Consider the following 21006-nt stretch of genomic DNA (forward strand, 5'->3'; position numbering starts at 1 on the left):
GAATAATAAATATATTTGTTCTAGAAAGTAAGTGTATTATTACACTTACTGAAATGCACTGAATTACTAGTGGTAGCAAATAGTAATGAATCACAGATAGACAAATAGTCATCAATGTACAATTTAAAAATTTCAATGAACAATATTGTAGTAATATCATTTTTAACCAATTTTAGTTTGTAATATTAAGCTGATAAATTACTGAAGCATTAATATTACATAAGTACATGTAACTTTAATATGATTTTATTATAAACCATTAATAAATAAGACAAAAATAACATTTTATTGTAATCAAGATTTCAGTTCTATTCATATATAATTATAGTAAAAACTACCCAAATATTAAGTCACAAATATAATATTAAAATAATTAAATAAATAAAAAATATATAAAATATATTTGGTTTAGTATAGAACTGTAGTGATCTGTGCTGCTTTCTAATATTGGAGAAACATTTCTTCTAAAGAAAGAGAGAATACAGTATTATAGAAAAGTTACTGAAGGTCATTATACTCTTACAGGATCTTCCTAATTTTTGGTTATAAAAAAAATATATTTTTTTAAATTTGTAATAAAAATAACAAAACATGTAAATTAAAATTACGAGATAACTAAATTAGTTTGCAGAATTCACATACTTTTTTGTATCAACAAAAAAAAAAAATATATTTCCTTATTTTAGGAAGAATAGTAAATATTTTAAGAGGTACACATCAATAGTCAATGACTGATAACATATGAACATAACACTTCATTATCATTCATAGAAATATCTCTATTAATTGTTTTTGAAATAAAAATTACAATATTTGTTGAACGCAAAATATTTATATGACATATGCACAAAGTAAAGTGAATTAACTATCCATATTAAATAATTATTTTATGCTTTTAGTAATTTAAATAATAATAGATTAAGATTAATTTTCTCACAAAGTTCATATCGCTAATAATTATGAAAATAATGAAGATAAAAACACGCATTTATGAAAAAATTAAAGAATTTTGTTGATCAACAAAGCTAGTTTACAAATAATTACACCAATTCCTAGTCCAGCTTGTTAATGAATAGATATTTTTATTATTTTTAACCTCATGTATAATAGTTCTACCATTACAGGTTGGTGACACATCAAATCATCAAATCATGAATTATTAATCAACTTATAACTATTATTTCATTTTACATATTTAACTCTGTAAACTGGTACTATTATCTCCCAAATATTAACCATTCCTCCTAAACTAACTGTATATATAAAACTTAAAAGCAAAATTAATTTTTTTCAAACCAAATTTATGGCAGCATTTCAGTTAAATCACCTCTTTCCTCAATGAATTCTTAAAATAATGGTACATATCAGGGTTTATAGTACTTATTAAAATTATTATTATATTAATATTATTATTTTTATATTAATTATTATTTTGTAAAGAACTACCTCAGTAGGCCAAGACTGGATAACATACATTTAATAGGCCTTGTATGTTTGAATCCATATAGTTGACATTACCTTGTAGTTCATAAATCATTATCTTACATGTGCATAATAACAATAATATTATGTATAATGGATTAAAACTGTGTTATGTATTTCTTATTTAAAGCTTTTTTATTGAAATTGTAGTACCGTATGCAGACATTATAATAATAAAATATGCATGAGTACCAAAGGTCACATCACAATGTTCATTTTTATACATCACTTATGAGCTTAAACAGTCATTTGAAACTTACGTATGCATTAGATTTGTCATTATCAGTTATCACATTTCTATTTAAATCCTTGATCCATCTTAAACCTTAATTAAAGTTCAAACTTTCTCAAATTTACGCAGATCTATACGATGAAATAACATCACAGCCAAGCTATTTGTTTAATAATACCAATTTTTTTTTCTTCTCGCGTGAACTTAATGGAATTATTAAAAATACATGCATGTGTACTTAACTCGATCTTCATGAAAATGTTTTGCATTTTCTTAAATTACTCACATTAATTAATAATTTCAATTTACAAATGTAATGGTTATTAGATTATTAATATTTATAACATTTTTTTTTATAATAATGAATAACCACTTCTTAGCATCATTTAAGATAAGGTTATGACTAGATATTTGTACATAATTTGGTCCAGTATAAAAGAGCAAGGAATTTTACAAACAGACTCTTTTATGCAAAAGAATGATGAATTAACATACATAAATATATAAGTGTGTTTGTGTGTCTGTGTGTATGTGTGTGTACTACATATTTATACATATATAAATAACTTTGTACAACTTGTAAGTAATTAAAAGACTATTAACATAATTTGGTAATCGAATAACATAATCTAAAAAACACTATTCTTTGTATTATTTTGGAAATAACTTACATCACAATATCAATATTTACTGAATTTCACGTTACAATAACTGTCTTTTCTGTACATGGAACATTAATTAATGCAGTTTTAATTTTATAAAACAACATAAACTCCAAAATAATTCATAAATTATTTTGGATATCACCCAACCAAATTATTATTATTTTCTTTAAAATAGTATAAAAATTAACAACTTATAGATAAACGTGTAATATAATATTTAATCATCTGTACAGATTAGAAACCAGTCCTCCTATCAAAGAGGTTGCTGACCTCTTGTAGTTTTAAAACTAATAATGGCTGGATGAAATTATTACACCGGAAGAAACTTAGTAGCACTGATCAACAGCTTGTGTCTTTCCTTGATAATCTACACAAGTCTTTCATTAATCACACTTTATGGATTCATTTCATCCAACCAAAAATATATATACATATATTATAAATAAAATACGTGCCACGATTTCTAATAAGTATTACCAACCTTTAAATATATAGATATATACATATTCTAAGGTCAGAATTTATACTTATCAAAAGATCATTATTAGTGGTGCAGTAACCACTGACATAGTTTGATGGGGCTAATGTTGATTATGCACTACTTTGTTTACGCGTTGTAGGTGTCGCTGCACCACTGTTAGCGCCACTGTTCCCATCTTCATTGTTGTTCAATTGGGCCAACTGCTTATATATAGATGAATTGACAAACCGTGGATAAGAGTCTCGATGCATCAGTGTGTAGATCTGTAGTTGAGCTTCATCAAACGTATGAGGTGTTGGTGCTACCATATTGCGGTTCACGATTTCTCGCACACGTGAATCAAGGCTTACCTAAAAAAACAAAAATAAAAAAATGAAGTACAAATTATATAATAAAATGTTTAATAATGCAAAATATAGAAACATTTTGTAAATTAACAGTGTATGAATTTGTTAAATATTGCCTAACAAAATCTGCAGAATCTACTTTGTTAAATTTCCCTAAGGTAAAGAAGTAAAATAAACGTTTGAAATAATTATAATTCAAAAATAAATGTGATTTCAATTTTTTTACATTTTGTTCTCAACTCAAGTCTTTTCAGATAAGACTACACCATTTACACTCATACATATCATTTTCATTCATCCTCTGAAGTATTACCTGAATCGTAATTACTGGAGACTAAACAGGAAAAAGAAAGGAGCAAATTTAAGAGAAAGAAAGTAGCAAAAAGCTAGCGTAGAGATGTCTCCCATACATTGTGACTGGATAACAGATTCATCAGTAATTTTTTTTTTTCAGTAGAACTTAAGAAAAAACACAGTACTACAGAAAAATAAGAAGTAAATTGTTTTTGTTTTGTTATGGAACCAATTTTTGCTGAATCATCATTTACAACAGTACATATTCAAACATCTGAGAACATTGAAAGTGACCATTATCAGCTATCATGCATTTGAAGATCAGAATTTCTTACCTATCAGATCTTAGCTTCTGGAACTGATGTAAAATAATGATATGAAATACAATAATATCTAGGATTTTACACATCTGTATTGAGCAGCAGGTTGCATTATCTATATGCCAGTCACATTTATCAGATAATTCATTATAGGATAGCTGCAGATTACAAGAATACATATCCTTGAGTAGAACACCATTATGCATGTAATGGATGTATATTCCATTACACAGAGGTTCATTTTTTTTAGATAAGGGGATCAAAGAGGAAATTTCACTACATCAGTAGTAATAAAAAAATGGAATAGTAACAATAAAATGGAATTAAAAGAATAAAATGAAATAAAAGAATTTTCTACTTATCTAACTTGCCTAGTTTATATTTAACAATTTTTTTTCAGTGCTGATAAGTTAATAAAATTATTCACAGCAACTTTAAGAAAAATAAATTAAGTAAATTAATTACTTTAATCATACCAAAAATTTGTCTCAAGTTTCAACATGTAGTAAATTTTATTTTTCATATACTTATAACTAATCTAATAAAAAAAATCAGTTAGATAAAAAAATTATACAACCTAATTTAAAAGATATCATTATCACGATGAAATTATCTAATTGCATACTTTATCATTTTTACTATAATAAATTTTTTTCTTCACTTGATGTTCTGAATGTATTTTACAAGCAAACAAATAAAAAATGTATCTTTACTTGACTAATTTGAAATACAAAGTTCACCATGAAAATTTTGCAATATGACTTAATTTTTTTATAATTTTTCAAAATAATTTCCACCACACATTATACACTTCTTCATCCTTCGAAACCAGTCTTCAAAGAAACCTTGCCATGTTTTGTTGGAAATCTGGGCACTCTCATTGTCCCAAGCCTTTAAGAGGTCATTATCAATCATAAAATGCCTCCCTTTCAGTCTGTTTTTCACCTGGGGGAACAGCACAAAATTGTGCAAAGTGAGGTCAGAACTGTAGGGAGGGTGCTCTAACAGTATTAATCCAGGGCTGGACAAATACTCAGAGTTGTGCTATGGAACATTATTATGGTGAAGAAACCATGTGTCTATCCTTGAGTTTGGGTGCAGCTTCTCGAGAGTTTCAACAGCTTTAGGCAGGCATTCCTCAGTGTACCACTTCCCTATAATTATTACTTCTCTATAAATACTTGTTCTAAAATTCCTCTCATACTAAAAAGTACAGCCACCATTCTCTTCTTCACTGTTCTGAATTTTTAAACAGCCACAATGTATTCTCATCTTCAAAACCCACAATTTGTTCTGTCACAGTTTGGTTACAATATCATAACAGTTCAGCCAAGCTTTGCCACCTGTCACAATACTGTTTACATAGGGAATTTTCCATTTTCAAACTTTTTCAGCATTTTACAGCACCATGAGACATGTGTGCCCCATCTGATCGTCGGTGAAGTTATGTGCAACCCAAAGAGTAGTAAGATTTCTAACTTGAAGTTGATATCACAGAAAAGCACAAGGAGCTGGTGAATTAATGCCCAAGGACACTTCTATTTGGTGATAGGTCACATGCTTCTCTTCTCAAGCACTTTTCATATTGCAATAATGTTTCCCTTTGTCACAGACAAAAACATTCAACCTGCACATGGGGCGTCCTCAAGGCATAAAAATCTTTCACTCTCTTATCACCTAAATGTCATTATACAATTAGAACAATCCTCTCCAAGCACAGGAGTCATTTCCTCTAAACACTTAACAATTAACCCACATGCGACATTACCTGGTATTCAGTTTTCAACCACGATGGCATCACAACTGCTTTTCATTAAAGCAACTAAAAATAAATGAAACTGAGACACTGATGAAAGTGGCTGCAGTGTAGGTTGGGTCTAAACATGCAGTCTAAACTTGTAATGACCTGTGATGATTTGTTCTGTCATATTGCAAAACTTTCCTAGTGACCTTTGTGTAATACAACACAATAAAAAGTTACTTCACTCAGTATGTGAAATAGTAGTTTCAAATCTGCTTTTACTTATTTCCATGGCACAATCATAATATCTACTGAATGCTCCTAGATGTGCATACCATGTAACAAGTGACATTGGTAAAAACCAAGATCGGTCTCATGTAGTTAGTAAAGTTTCTTAAAATATAGATTATTCATGACAACTTGCTGCAGAAATACCCCAATATGAGCCTTCCAGGGCACAGGATTAATAGAAATTAAAGAATATAACTTTATTTCTGCAGTTTACCTAGCTCTCTCAGACAAAATTTCATTATCTGAGTTTATTCTAATTCATAATTCAAGTGTTTGTAGCACACGATTCTTTAACAGACACAAAGACTTGTTCTTGCATTTTCTTTTGTACCTGATTATCTAAATGTGATTGGAGATCAAGATTCAAAAATTGTACCACCTGCATACAAAACTGAACATGGGGACACTTGAAAGGCAAAGTCATTCATATTATAAAAAGGAAGGACCATTATGTAAGGACACAAATCAATTGTGAACTATGTTATTACAGTTCCACTTTAACTATGGATTATTGAATACACTTTGTATTTCATAGTTGTATTTGTATTTTCTCTCTTTCACAGTTATAGCAATGACTTACAAATTAATTTTCATTCTCTTGAACAATGTTGTATCCAGCTAGCCACATTGTGAACAATGTATTTTTTTAAAATGCTGAACATATTATTCCAGTCTGCAGTATCGAATGCCTTTTCTAGGTCTATAAATGCCAAGTATGTTGGTTTGCTTTTCTTTAATCTTTTTTCTATTATTAATCTGAGGCCTAAAATTGCATCCCTTGTCCCTATACTTTTCCTGAAACCAAATTGGTCTCTCCTAACACTTCTTCCACTCTCCTCTCAATTCTTCTGTACAAAATTGTAATTAAGATTTTTGATGCATGGCTAGCTAAGCTAACTGTTTTGTATTCTTCATATTTATCTGCTCCTGCTTTCTTTGGTATGACTATAACATTCTTTTTGAAGTCTGATGGAACTTCCCCTTTTTCATAAATATTACACACCAGTTTGTATAATCTATTAATCGCTTCCTCACCTGCACTGCACAGTAATTCTACAGGTATTCCTTCTATTCCAGGAGCCTTTCTGCCATTCCAATCTTTTAATGCTCTCTTAAATTCAGATCTCAGTATTGTTTCTCCCATTTTATCATCTTCGACTTCCTCTTCTTCCTCTATAACACCATTTTCTAATTCATTTCCTCCATATAACTCTTCAATATATTCCACCCACCTATCGACTTTACCTTTCATATTATATATCAGTGTACCATCTTTGTTTAACACATTATTAGATTTTAATTTATGTACCCCAAAATTTTCCTTAACTTTCCTGTATGCTCCATCTATTTTACCAATGTTCATTTCTCTTTCCACTTCTGAACACTTTTCTTTAATCCACTCTTCTTTCACTAGTTTGCACTTTCTGTTTATAGTATTTCTTAATTGTCGAGAGTTCCTTTTACTTCTTCATCACTAGCATTCTTATATTTTCTACGGTCATTCATCAGCTGCAATATATTGTCTGAAATCCAAGGTTTTCTACCAATTCTCTTTATTCCATCTAAGTTCACTTCTGTTGATTTAAGAACTTCCTTTTTAACATTCTCCCATTCTTCCTCTACATTTTCTACCTTATCTTTTTTACTCAGACCTCTTGCGATATCCTCCTCAAAAATGTTCTTTACCTCTTCTTCCTCAAGCTTCTCTAAATTCTACTGATTTATCTGACATCTTTTCTTCAGGTTTTTAAACCCCAATCTACATTTCATTATCACTAAATTATGGTCGCTATCAATGTCTGCTCCAGGGTAAGTTTTGCAGTCTACCAGTTGATTTCTAAATCTTTGCTTAACCATGAACATTGCAGTACCACCTGGCTTTTTCCATGAGTATATTCTTCTATTACGATTTTTAAACTGGGTGTTGGCAATTACTAAATTATACTTCGTGCAAAACTCTATAAATCTGTCCCCTCTTTCGTTCCTTTTGCCTAGCTCATATTCGCCCACAATATTTCTTTCCTTGCCTTTTCCAATGCTTGTATTTCAATCTCCAACTATTATTAAATTTTGCTAGATTACAAATAAGGTACTTATACAACTGCACCAAACTTCAAAGAGCAGTATTATTTTTTTTACATAAATTTTAAGAAGTATTATCCTGTCATGGTTATCAACCAATAACAAATGGAAACATTATGGAATGAATTACATCCAGTAGAGTTTAACGTCAGTAATCTGTAAGAATTGACCCAATTTTTAGTTTCTAGGATACTGCTCTCTGAAATATTCCTAATGTAGAACTATTAAGTTGCGAGAAGTACAACTTTACTCTTTAACCCATGACCTAAGTATTATCATATTCATTTTGATTTTATCAATTACTACACATAAACTTTTCTAAAAAATAATATCTTTTGCAGTTAAGAATATTTTTATTTCTAATGATAATTAATTGTTCCAAATTATTAAAAGTTGTAAAAAATCATTAATACATAAAAAAAAAAATTTTTTTAAATAGACAAGTTATACTACAATAGGTAAAGAAAAACAGTAATAGAAAGTATGGACAGTGTTAAAAAATTAGACGCACCGGGTTGGTCTAGTGGTTAACGCGTTTTCCCAAATCAGATGATTTGGAAGCCAAGAGTTCCAGCGTTCAAGTCCTAGTAAAGCCAGTTATTTTTACACGGATTTGAATACTAGATCATGGATACCGGTGTTCTTTGGTGGTTGGGTTTCAATTAATCACACATCTCAGGAATAGTCGAACTGAGAATGTACAAGACTACACTTCATTTACACTCATACATATCATCCTCATTCATCCTCTGAAGTATTATCTAAACGGTAGTTACCGGAGGCTAAAAAGGAAAAAGAGAGAGAGTGTTAAAAAATTAATTAATTTTTATATTGTACATTTGAAACGTTTTTTCAACAAAATCATGATCTTTGTACAGATAAAATAAATTTTCCTCCATGTTTTTTTGTGATGTACCACATCTGTTCTCTTTTTTGACCTAATCAGCGTTTTCTTTAGGTATTCTTTCTGGTGGCATTAAATATTCATAATATCTACCTTGAAACCATGTTACTGTATTGCTGGTAGCTTTCCAAAGTAATTCAGTACTATTTTGCAAATAAAATTAAGACATACTGAGGAGGAGTGGCATATATACAAAAAAAATTAATTATTTTGCTTTTTATTGGATGATGTTCTAATTTATATTTGTGATACATTGAAAGGTATTCAACTGCTACAAAGCTGTTTAAAATTTATATAAAATTTTTTCTCAAAATATTTTATATCCAACAGCAATGATGAAGCCTCTAGTACTACATAAATTTAACTGAATTAACTTTTAACATATAAAATTAAGAAATATATTAAAAATTTTTGAGTAGTTATTTCTCAGTACAAGGAGACAAATAGACTGAAGATTGGTTCAAGTATAGGTATATTAACTGAAGACTGGTTACCCAGAACAACTGTACCAGAAGCCTACGATGAGGGATACAAATGTATTTATCAAGAAGGAAGATTGACTGTCTTATTAGGTGAATTTACATAAAAAAACAGCAGCAAAAAATAAAAACTTAACACAATTATAAACTGAACATTTTGATAAATGTTGTATTATCTTGGGAACTACTACTTTCAAAATCAAACGATGATTATTACTTAAAAAATCATAAGATAAACCTTCGTACCTTCTAAAATTAAAGTTTTTAATAGCGTATTAACATAAACACCAATGTAGAAGGTTTATAAATGCATTTATCCAATTCTACTATCTAGTAATAATATTTTTTGCTTATACATTAATCTTAATATGATTTATAAATAATATTAAGAATATATACCACTCATTTAAATATATTGTAAATAAACAACATGGTTTTACATAGTTTTTTTTTTTAATAATAAATACAGTATATGTACAAATAAATTGATATTTAATTATTTCTGGTTAAATTAAAAATGTTATATTTGAAAAAATTAAATCTTTGATATCTTGGTTGGCGTAATAGTGGTATATTTTCAATTGGTCCTCAAATTATTGCGTAAGCAATTGGATATTATTTCACCTACCATAGTATTCATTTTAGTTTTTTCATTAAAAAAGAAAATTTGCATAAGCATATCAGAGTTACAAAAAAAGGACAGATATGCTTATTATTAACAAGCATATATTTTCTAAAATATGTATGCTGTCCTAGTTTTTTCATGGCAATTCTACATTTCTATCTTCTATTTTTCTCCATGTCCCAAAAAAAATATTAACTACTACAATGTTGCAGTTTTCTTAAAAAGCACAATTACGTTTTTACATTTTTCTATAATGTGTAAGATTATTTTGAGTTCTCCACTGAACAGCTGGCCAAACTGATTAAAATTCTATTTTATTCATTCATTCATTTCAGACTTTTCATGTTTCAGTACTCTTTTGGTTTTGTTAATTTTTGTAACATTAAGTATCACAGAGTACCATTGTTCGTACTCAAACTTACCGTTAATAAAAATTAATTAAAATGTTACCTAAAAGGGAGGTAACAATGCTACCACTTGCGCCATGGAGGCCAGCAAGGCCTTCATGGCACGAGTGGTAGCGTTTCGACATTTCATCCAGAGGTCCAGGGTCAGAATCCCAGTTAGGCATGGCATTTTCACGCACACTACAAATCATTCATCTCATCCTCTGAAGCAATACCTAATGGTGGTCATGGAGGTTAAAATAAAATTGTTACTAATTAAAAGATAAACATTTTATAGTAAAATATCTAAGAAATAAAATAATGTTAAAATTATTTTATTTTAATAACTTCTTTTTAATTTATATGTATACTCATAAGTGCTTTAGTATCAATTGCTACTTCAAATAACCTTTGAATTTAATAAAAATAAAAAAAATTAAAAATTGTTAATTTTAAATTGGCAAGTTTTATAAAATAACTGAAAGTCAGGGATGTATTTTTCCTTTTTTTTAATTAATAATAGTTTTTAAAGTTTTTTTTTATTAATAAATACACCAAGTTATCTGATAAAATGGTGATTGCAAAAAATGTCCATGAGAATCCAAATGTATTAAAAAATAATACGAGTTACTATTAAACTAAAATAATTTTTTGAAATGAAACAGTATTCAAATTTAAATTCTATGCAAGAAGATAAATTGCAGCTATGATTAAAAAACTTTGTTAAAAGTTTTGATCCAAGATCATAATTAAAAAAAAAAAAATATTAATATTTTTTAATGAAAACAAATCTGAAATCAGAAATTTATTTATTAGCAAATGAAAGAGCTAAACATCTACAGACATTTAAAATTGTAATCTGATTTTAGGTATAAAAGTTATATTGTTAACGAGCAAAAATTACATTCAAACCTAATTATAAGAGTTTCATGACTTTTGTTAAAGAATTCTTTTTTTAATCATAACTCCATTTATGCATTTATTTGAAGATGTAGTTTCTCATCTAATAAAATTTATGTATCAGTATGTTTCATTCTCACAATCAAACTGTAATATCACATTTGTATTGATTACCAGGACAGACAGGCATTATTTCACATTTTTACTAACTGGAATTGCATAGATGGTTAAGGATTAATCTTCTGTACAGAAGATTAATAGGCCAGGAGCCAGCCAAACTAGTAATATTCTAATAATAATGGGGTCCTTGATACAGGTTTGATATGGCCTGGTTATCCATAGATTATATAATAATATAATTATAATATAATATAATTATATAATAATTATATTGTTCATTATATGAACAAGGAACTCATATCAACTGTTTAAGACTTCCATATCAAGAACGTTGCAGTAAATACTTGGAGATCTCCTGAATATCATTCAAATCAATACCAACCATTTCAAACTCACAATAAAGGACCCTTGTAATCATATTAAATGGAAACAACAATTTTATTAACTGCAATTTACATGCTATCTCATTCTTTTATATATGTAAAAAATTAATAATTTATCTTCACCTTCCATGTTAAAATTAAGTTAACTACAAATGAGAGTTCATAAAACTAGATTTTCTGTACTGCTCTACATTAAGAAGAAGACAAATTATATTAGATGACCTATTTCTAAATTTTATACATATTTAAAGAAATTTTGTAAGAATTACATTGAATTGTTTATTAAGTATTGCAAAATCTCTCATTTTTATATTGTGCAATGTGGTGAATAAGGAGATGTACAAATTGATTGCTAAATTAAAAATAGAAGAAACTAATATTAGAATGATAATCACTCTAAAGAAGTGCTTTTAATTGAGTTTTCACATGACAACACATTCTATCTATTAATTTTTATTTAGAATTATTAAAGTATTCTTATAATAGTTATAATAGAAAATGGAAACAGTGGATTATGAAACTGTGAAATCAATAAGCCATCCTCAACTACAAAATTCAGTAAAATATGTTTAATTTTCTTATACATGACATGAAATTTGAAAAGAAAAAAAAATTAGTAACTGCCAGAAAAATGTTTTGACAATTTTTAATTTTATAAACTAAACAACTATTATTGTAACTCACATTAAAAAAAATAACTTATATAAAATCCTGCAGCATGTACACTTTAAACACACACGCATGCACATGCAAACACACACACACACAAAAAATCCACATACCTCTTTGGGTGATAAAATTGAGATGTAGTCTTCATAGATAAACCTTGCTTTCTCTTCAACTACATCAGGATTCGTCTCCTTCTTTAGTTCCTCGCATGCTAACCAAAATAGTATATTCTCTTCACTATATTCACACCTTAGGAAGTCTCTGAACACTTTTCGACCCGCTGTAACAGTTGAAATATTAGACAGTTATTTATTATAATAAATGTATGGTAAATATTAATGTTAAATAACATCTTAAGTTTTCGTACGGCTATTCTTCTAAGGAATATACAAACAGATTATTGTAACCAATATTAGGCAACTTGCGCAGATTAACTGTCTTGCTTAAGACCAATAGGATCCTGGGCAAGACTGATATAATAAAGTATAGATTAGGAACTTTAAACATACAGGAAGTGAGATAAGGATAAATTTCCAGCACTTGAAGTCACATTCTTTGCTTACGGTAATTTCCTTGAGAGGGAGAGATTTTCAACTGCCATGTTTGATATACTGCTACATGTTTCAGATTATTACAAAAGAATATTAAAAATACCCAGAATTTCAAATTCAGCATTGCAACAAAAATTATTACCAATTACAAAAGATTAAATTACAAAAAAAAAAAACAAAAAAAAAACGATGAACTCTCAAAAACAATAACTATATCTAGAATTTTCTGTTTTCTGTAAGCATACATGAGTATAAAAAAAATGGATTTGGCTCAATCATTATTAAAAACATGATACAAAAGTTTATTAATACACAATTAAAAAAAACTAATAAAAAGTTATCCCTTGCACATTTTTGTTTTATACATAGATATTTGTATTTGGTTAATATTTAAAGACCTTTCCAATAATGGAATAATATCAACTCATAATAAATATCCTGTAAACATCATAATAAGGTATCCTTATCACAGGACAGCTATCTCAAATCTAACAATACACATATAATTATTATTTTACCACTTTATGTTGTTTATAATGATATAATGTTATCAAAATGTAAAATAATAATGGATTGTACAAAACTAACAATTTTTTTATTATTATTTATTTTTTCAGAGCTAATGAAGGTCACAAAAGCAACTAAAAATGTTACAGAAAAAAAATTGCATTTCTTTTGAAATAAAGTTAATATGTTGACATAAAAATTATGTATAATCTTTACTTTATTGAAAGATTTTTGTTTAAATATCTTTAAATTAATTTTTTTAAATGTAATTTTTGTTAACGTTAATGTATTAGAATATTATATTATACATTCCACTGCTTTGAGACCACAGCTTTTATGGATTATGTGTTAAATTTGCATTTTTATTGCCTATAAATTTGTGGTTAATTTCTTTATATGTAAGTTCTGTTTCTATATAAAATTTACAAAGGTAGATTTTGTTTTTGTATGTAGTGATTATTGGTGAACGGACATCCATTCTACTTAATATAGTACAGTCATTGTGACTTCATATGTGTAATCATGGGTTGCTGAGACTATCAGTGTATATTTTACTAGTTTATCATATGATTTTGAAAAGTTTTTTTTTTTTCAAAAGCATCTCATAACCTCCTGAAAATGTTGAATTCTGGTGTGTTAGTGTTATGTATTTGTCATTAGGTATTTATTTGATTTGCATTGCAATTTTAAGAAAAAAAAGATTTGTCTATGAGAGTGTATGAGTATCCGTTAATGTGAACTAGATATTTTATTGGACTGATTTTTTTTAACATAGCTATGTTCAATGTGGTTATTAATGTCATCCAATACAGCACATACAGGATGATGAACACTATATCTATGCAGTGTTGGATGATTATGTATGTCAGTTGTGGTGAGTGTTTTGTGAATTTCAAAATCATCCTTGTTATCTACTTTGAATGTGGAGAAATTGAAGGAAGTAGAGTGGTTTATTTTGTTACATTCTGCAGTGAACTACAAAAATGAAATGCAACTTGATGAGTTTAAAAAATATAAAACATTATCTTTGCTCAGGAGTATATTATCATCACAAACTGATGCCATTTTATCTTCTTTTTTTCCTCATTACGTTCTACAGATACATATTTGATGTTATATTAAAATATTTCAATTGGCAAATTAAAAGAGTCAAATCCAATATCAGGTCTGAATATATATGCAGTAGTGCTTTTTATGGGAAATAATTTTGCTCTGTTATAGTTTATGATTTCTCTTACTCGTTCTACTGGTGGGTTATAATTTTTTTAGAGATTCCTATAATAAGTTCTGTCACAGCTATATAAGTTCAGACAGACATCAGTCATTCCAAATTTTGTAATTATAAAGTTTTATGGGATGTGAACTTTCCAAACTACATTCATACTCACAACTACACTGAACTGATTCACAGATTCAACCTTTGATAATTGTATTTTAGAAATGAGGACGCATATAAATATGTCAAACATAAAATTTTGCACAAAGTGTATAAAACCCACACTGTGGGTTTTAAAATTCTAATATCATGGAACTTATATGATAAATTTGACAAAAACAGTATGTTATTACTTTATATGCTAATTGAACATGCTGGACACAGATCAAAAGTGCATTCTGAAGGGTTTTCATATTCACTTCAAGACAAGTACAAAGTGTTCCAAGAGTCCCACACCATTTTGCTCTTAATAATTTTGCTCTGTTTTCTAGTTGCAGGACTGAAAGATGTTGACCACTGAAGAGCGGGTAGAAATTATCCTCCTTTGTGGAAGAGAAGGATTCTCTCATAGACAAATTGCATATGAATTTAATGTGAGGCATCCTCAATGAGAGCCAGTGTCACACATAATGATTGGCAGTCTGCTAGCAAAGTTCAAGGCTACAGGTAGTGTTCCTGATGCTAACAGATCTGGACATTCGAGCACTTCAGAAAAGATAGTGGAAGGGGTTTTGGTAAAGTTATCTACAAGTCCGAAAAAATCAATTCCTGGAACAAGCTTGGAAATGGGCGTTTCTTGGTCAACAGTATGGAAGATCTTGCAAAAAAAACAAGAATCATCCATACAAGTTACAGTTACAAGTGTTACACCACATCTCAGAAGAAAATCCTGATCGCTGTATGGAAATATGAATTGATTTTTGACCCAGCTGGAGGAAGATCCACAGTTTTTGTCTAAAGTTATATACTCTGACAAAGCCAACTTTTATGTAAATGGTGAGGCAAACCAACAGTAACCATCACTGGCTTATTGACAGGAAGTTGATTGGGTCATGGTTTGATGCAGTTTGTGGAAAGACCGGATCATTGACCTCTGCTTGTTTGTTGGAACAGTTAACAGCAAAACTTACTTGGCAATGTTAGGAAATGAAATACTGCCAAATCTGAATTTGCTGGGTTCTGGAAAACCAGAATGGTTCATGCAGGACAGTGTATCGCCGCACTATGGTGCACAAGTTCATGAGTGGCTAAATGAACACTTTCCCCAGTGGATCGGTCATTAGGAATGAGTGGAATGGGCTCCATGATCGCCAGATTTAAACCCAATAGATAGTGTTGTGTGGGGATATGTAAAATCCCCACATAGTTTACATAGTCAAGATGAGAGAAAAAAACATCTGCAAGAGTGCATCACAACTGTGTGCCAATCTGTAACACCTGACTTCATGATCAACATTTTGCAGAGCACAGGAGACTGATTTCAATTATGTTTCGACTTACACGAAACCATACTGAACAGATATTATAAATATATTATATATATATATCCCTATGGTGGGACTTTTGGGACACTTTGTACAATTAACAACAGTACTAGGTACAACACCACTGAAGAATGGTCCGAACAACAAGTAAAAAAATTCATCTGGAAGCACAAATACATTTAGAAATGAGTTGCCTAAATCCATTTTAAAAAACTTTAATCATATTTCATCAAGGTGACTAGTGATAAAACTGCATTAACAAAAATTAAAAATAAGATATATATCCAATAAATATATGCAAGTGAATAATAACATCATTTTTAATAATGGTTATGTAAGAAGAAAAAAAAATTATATATATATAGTGCAAGGTTTATTTGAGCACTTTATAAGACTTAATATTAGTGAACAATAAAATTTCCTTTTTCTAGAATAAATAATTACATTTTATAGTTTCTGTTCCTTTGTGATATTTCTGAAAAAACTTAAATTGGTACCGATATAATTAATCTCATTTTAGATTAATGAGTACAGTACATATGAGTACATTATGACTACATTACATATACAGAATACAGTACATATGACTATACCTTATTACTGCTTTCTTTGACAATATCTGACAATATGATAATAAATAATCTTGTTTAAATCTGACTTTTTTACTATTTTAATATTTAGGCAGCTAAAGTAAATAAGCTTTAGGTGTATACTTTACCAGTAAAACTAAAATAAACCAGTTATCAATGAAAAGTATAGTATGAATTTCCCAAATAAACATTCTTCTTCTTATTATTATTATTACTGTTCTCTCAATTATTAATTCATTTCTTACAAAAATATTATCTCTATCTTTTACTTATGCAACATATGCTAAGTTATTATAATTTATTTATCTCATGTTTTGGAAGTTTTATGGCATATATATGTATATATATATATATATATATTTTATTTATTATTTTTTTTCAGTTATTAAAGTTAGTTTTCCTGCCATTTTGGGTGTCACACTTGATTTACAAAATTGATACTTATATTTTCTGCATTTTAGTAAACCTTACATTAATGTGTTTGAACCAAATTGGTAGCTTACACCGTTATTGAGTAATGATTATTACAAAATTTTAATTTTGGTGGCCATTTTTGAAGAGAACCCAAAGAACAGAATCATGAACATTTGTATATTTTTATAATCATCTATGATGCTTAATCTAAATCCGAAATCAAAACAAAAAAAAGAGACAAAAAGTGTTTGTAAACACAGATACATATTGAATCCAATAATGAACTATTCATTTGTTGGAAAGTATTTTTACAAAGTTATCAAAATACTGTCAAAAACACATTTATTGTGGGTTTACCTTCATCAGAGACACAACTGCAAATAACATTAAAAAAAAAATTAAGAAGAAAAAAGTGTTTCTCTTCCTTCTGAGAGTTTAAATCTGAATACTGCAATTCAGATTTAAACTAAAATAAATAGCTGCATTTATTTTATTGTAGATAATAACAGCAGTTTTAATTATAGTATCTTTAAACTGGAATTATACAATCACAGTATTATTTTTGTTTAAATGAAAATAAATGGGAGGTAATTCCAGTTTTTTTTTTCAATTTGATATTTATTTTTATATTACATTTTTCTGTTACTTTTAAGTCATTTTTCATATTTCTAAATTTATGTTTCTTTCTTTATATTTTGTAATAAATATTTGTTTATTGAAACGCAGAATTTTATGATAGTTTCAATTTACAATTTATTATAGTTTCTGTTACCAAATTTTAATTTATATTCACCTTTATTTGGAAACTTTTATTTTATTAAATTCACATAAATTTATTATTGGTTTTACTTTGCACAAAACAAAACTAAATTTAACAGTAAAATATAAAAACAGACAAATGGGCTAACAATTATAACCTCTTAAAGTAGTATTTTATGTTAAATATAAACAGAACATTTGGAAGATGTAATATTACACTCTATACTTCACACAAGTAATATTAAAACACAGTATAAATATTTTTATGAGACAAATTTGAACAACAGTATAATAATGAACACATTATTGTGTTAAATTCATTTAAAAGAAAACTAAACAACACTGTAGAAATAGAAAAAAAAAAATTGTTGAATAAATTTCATGGACGCCGGAGGAAAAAAATCAGTTAAGCATATTTATAAAAGGCATTTACAATCTATCAATGCAACCAATAAAAATATCATCTCATCTACATCAAAACAAGATAGCATATTTTAGGATTACATAAAAACTATTTAATTATGTAAATGACAGTCATTTACTGAAATGTGAAACAAATATAATAAAACATGCAACTCTAAAAAAATGGTTAAAAAGAGATAATAAAATTAAAAATAAAGTTAAATTTAAAATAAATTCACAGTGTACAACAAAGAATAATATTTAATAGTCTAAATGATGACATAAAAGCTATCAGTAATTGCAGTAACACAGAATAAAACTATTAATAATAAAATAATTAATAACAATTTTTTAAATTACTTCAAACTAGAATAGAAAAACAATATAAAAGAATGAATAACACAGATTAACAATACAAATCTAAAAATAATGTATTTAAAATTAAATGAAGTAACTAAAACTGTGATAAATTTTGTTTTCAGTATAAGAAATATGAAACAGAAAAGCTACTGCCATTTTTATGTAGCTTTCAATTAACCCTGTAATAATTAATTCACACTATGTAGTACAGCCACGTTGTAGAAAACAAAAATAATAAATTTTTTAAGATAAAATGTGAAATGAATTGTTCATTTAAGAAAGTTTCTGTTAAAATCAATCATTTATAGGTTACATCCAAAAAATTATAATGTTCAAAATATCCAACCTATTGACAAAATGTTAGCTAAACTCTTTAAAATCCTATTTTTTTTTGGGGATATGCATACATATAACATCCTCTCAGAACATGTTTTAGGTTCTATTCTGCAGCTCCTTTCATCAATAGTGTTGTTGATAGCACTGACCACAACACCTTTGACTTGTGTTTTGTTAATTCATTTAATGTGTCCTTCCATCAAACTCAATAATGTGTCAGTTAGATTTGTTATTGTTTGATTATATACAGCTTATGGCTTTTTATGTATTGCATATAAAATGAGTATATTGTGGTTAATATCACTAAAGAGTGTTATATTTTTGCGAGGTGGTTTACTAAGGTTGAGTCTACTATATTTAGTTCTTGTATTTGTGGATGAAAAGTCTGTCCTCCATTACTGAATCTGTCTATGCATTTTAATGTTTATTCCTGGGCTATGTAGATTGTTAGCCAGGCAATCATATGATTTGATAAGACATCTTCAGAGATGAAGGCATTATTCCTAAAATATATGCAGGATGCAAGAGAAGGATTGTCAGTTAGCATTATTGATGTATCCATAAGACTGGGGAAAATTGATTATTATTCTGATCATTATATTCTGATATTGAAATTACAAAATTTATTCTGATTTTGAATTATTTCTGACTTTTTTTTATTTTTTATTCTGATTTTTTGGGGCGAAATATACTGCCATAATCAATGAGGAATAATATAGCTATATACTGTCAGAAAGATTTATTTAAGAATTTCATAAGAAATTTTTTAATAAATAAATTTTATAAACAATTTTTAAAAATAAGAAGAGGGGCTTATGACATTTTTTAAATTTTATTTATCAGTTTCATAAACTATAAAATTTTCACAAGCTTATGTAATGAATTAATCATCAAACAAAAAAATAGAAAGAAATAATATTGCAACGTTAAACATGTTACACACAAATATTAATAAAAAGGTTGAAATAGAAAAAATCGTATGAGTCAGATCCTTGCCAAGAACTGAATTCCAGACCAGCAACCCAGCACCCATGATCTCATACTTATGCTTAGAAAAATGCATGGTAATGTTTTTTTTAAATTTAAAAAAATGTTTAATACTTTCTGGACTTGGGTAAACCTTTTGATAAGTTGCTTAGAGAGGCACTATGAAAGAAAAATACAGAAAATGACAAACATCTCAATTTAATCCATGCAGTTAAAATTTTATATTTCAATACCAGAAACCATATAAGGGTAGAAAATGCTCAGTCAGGAGACTTTTACAGTACCATAGGAATTTACCAAGCAAAGATGACTCAACATTTATTCATCATTCCTTTAGATTTTATTATAAGAAAGTGCCATTGTACTGTGCTCCACTTATGTTCATAAAATTGAAACCCAATTTACATCTTGAAATTATACAATGTTGATATTGTTATTATATTAGCTTCTGGGAATCAACTTTTGAGGAATTTTGATGTTTGATAGAAAAGTCTAGTAGTAAAAAATTGTAAAAATAAGAATTAAACAAATAACTAAAGATGCAGAATGTAAGAGGTACCTTGACTTTAAATTAAAAGATAGCTACCAAAATCAGAATCGCATAAAGAAAGTTACAAAAACTGAGAAACAACTGAAAACCTTTTATTTTTGTAACTTCTTATTTTTAGTTATAAAAAGATATCTTATTATATTTATGTTCGAAGAAGATTCCTGTTAGAGGTATTTTTTAATTTACTGGCGCAATTCATGATATTAGGACAGTAGGCAATGAAACTAATCAGTCTGATCTGCAATTTAGCAAAGAGAAGATAAAATTTAAGTGCAGAAATGAAAATTATTAGAAACACAAACAATTCACAAAAACAAAAAAAGATGCAGATATAACATTTTAGCAAAAATATTTAGGGTAATCTTACAATCTTTTTTGTATTTGGAAAAATACAGTTTTAGGTACATAACAGTGTTTTCTTATTTTTTAATAATTACATAAATTTAATT

The 21006-nt window shown here is 28.0% G+C and overlaps 1 protein-coding gene across 1 annotated transcript in view; it reads right to left on the minus strand.

Moving 5' to 3' along the window:
- Positions 1-420: 420 nt before the first annotated feature.
- The window catches only part of Dhit (regulator of G protein signaling double hit), a 108063-nt gene continuing 87477 nt past the window's right edge, over positions 421-21006 (minus strand). Inside the window, exons 4-5 of the mRNA XM_075358951.1 lie at positions 12515-12681; positions 421-3210 (exon numbers count right to left, since the gene is read on the minus strand). Of these exons, the coding sequence (XP_075215066.1) occupies positions 2971-3210; positions 12515-12681 (407 nt within the window). The 3' untranslated portion in view covers positions 421-2970. The remainder of the gene's footprint in view (positions 3211-12514; positions 12682-21006) is intronic.

This window comes from Lycorma delicatula, chromosome 3, assembly GCF_047948215.1.
Source record: "Lycorma delicatula isolate Av1 chromosome 3, ASM4794821v1, whole genome shotgun sequence".
In the NCBI taxonomy this organism is placed as follows: Eukaryota; Metazoa; Arthropoda; class Insecta; order Hemiptera; family Fulgoridae; genus Lycorma; species Lycorma delicatula.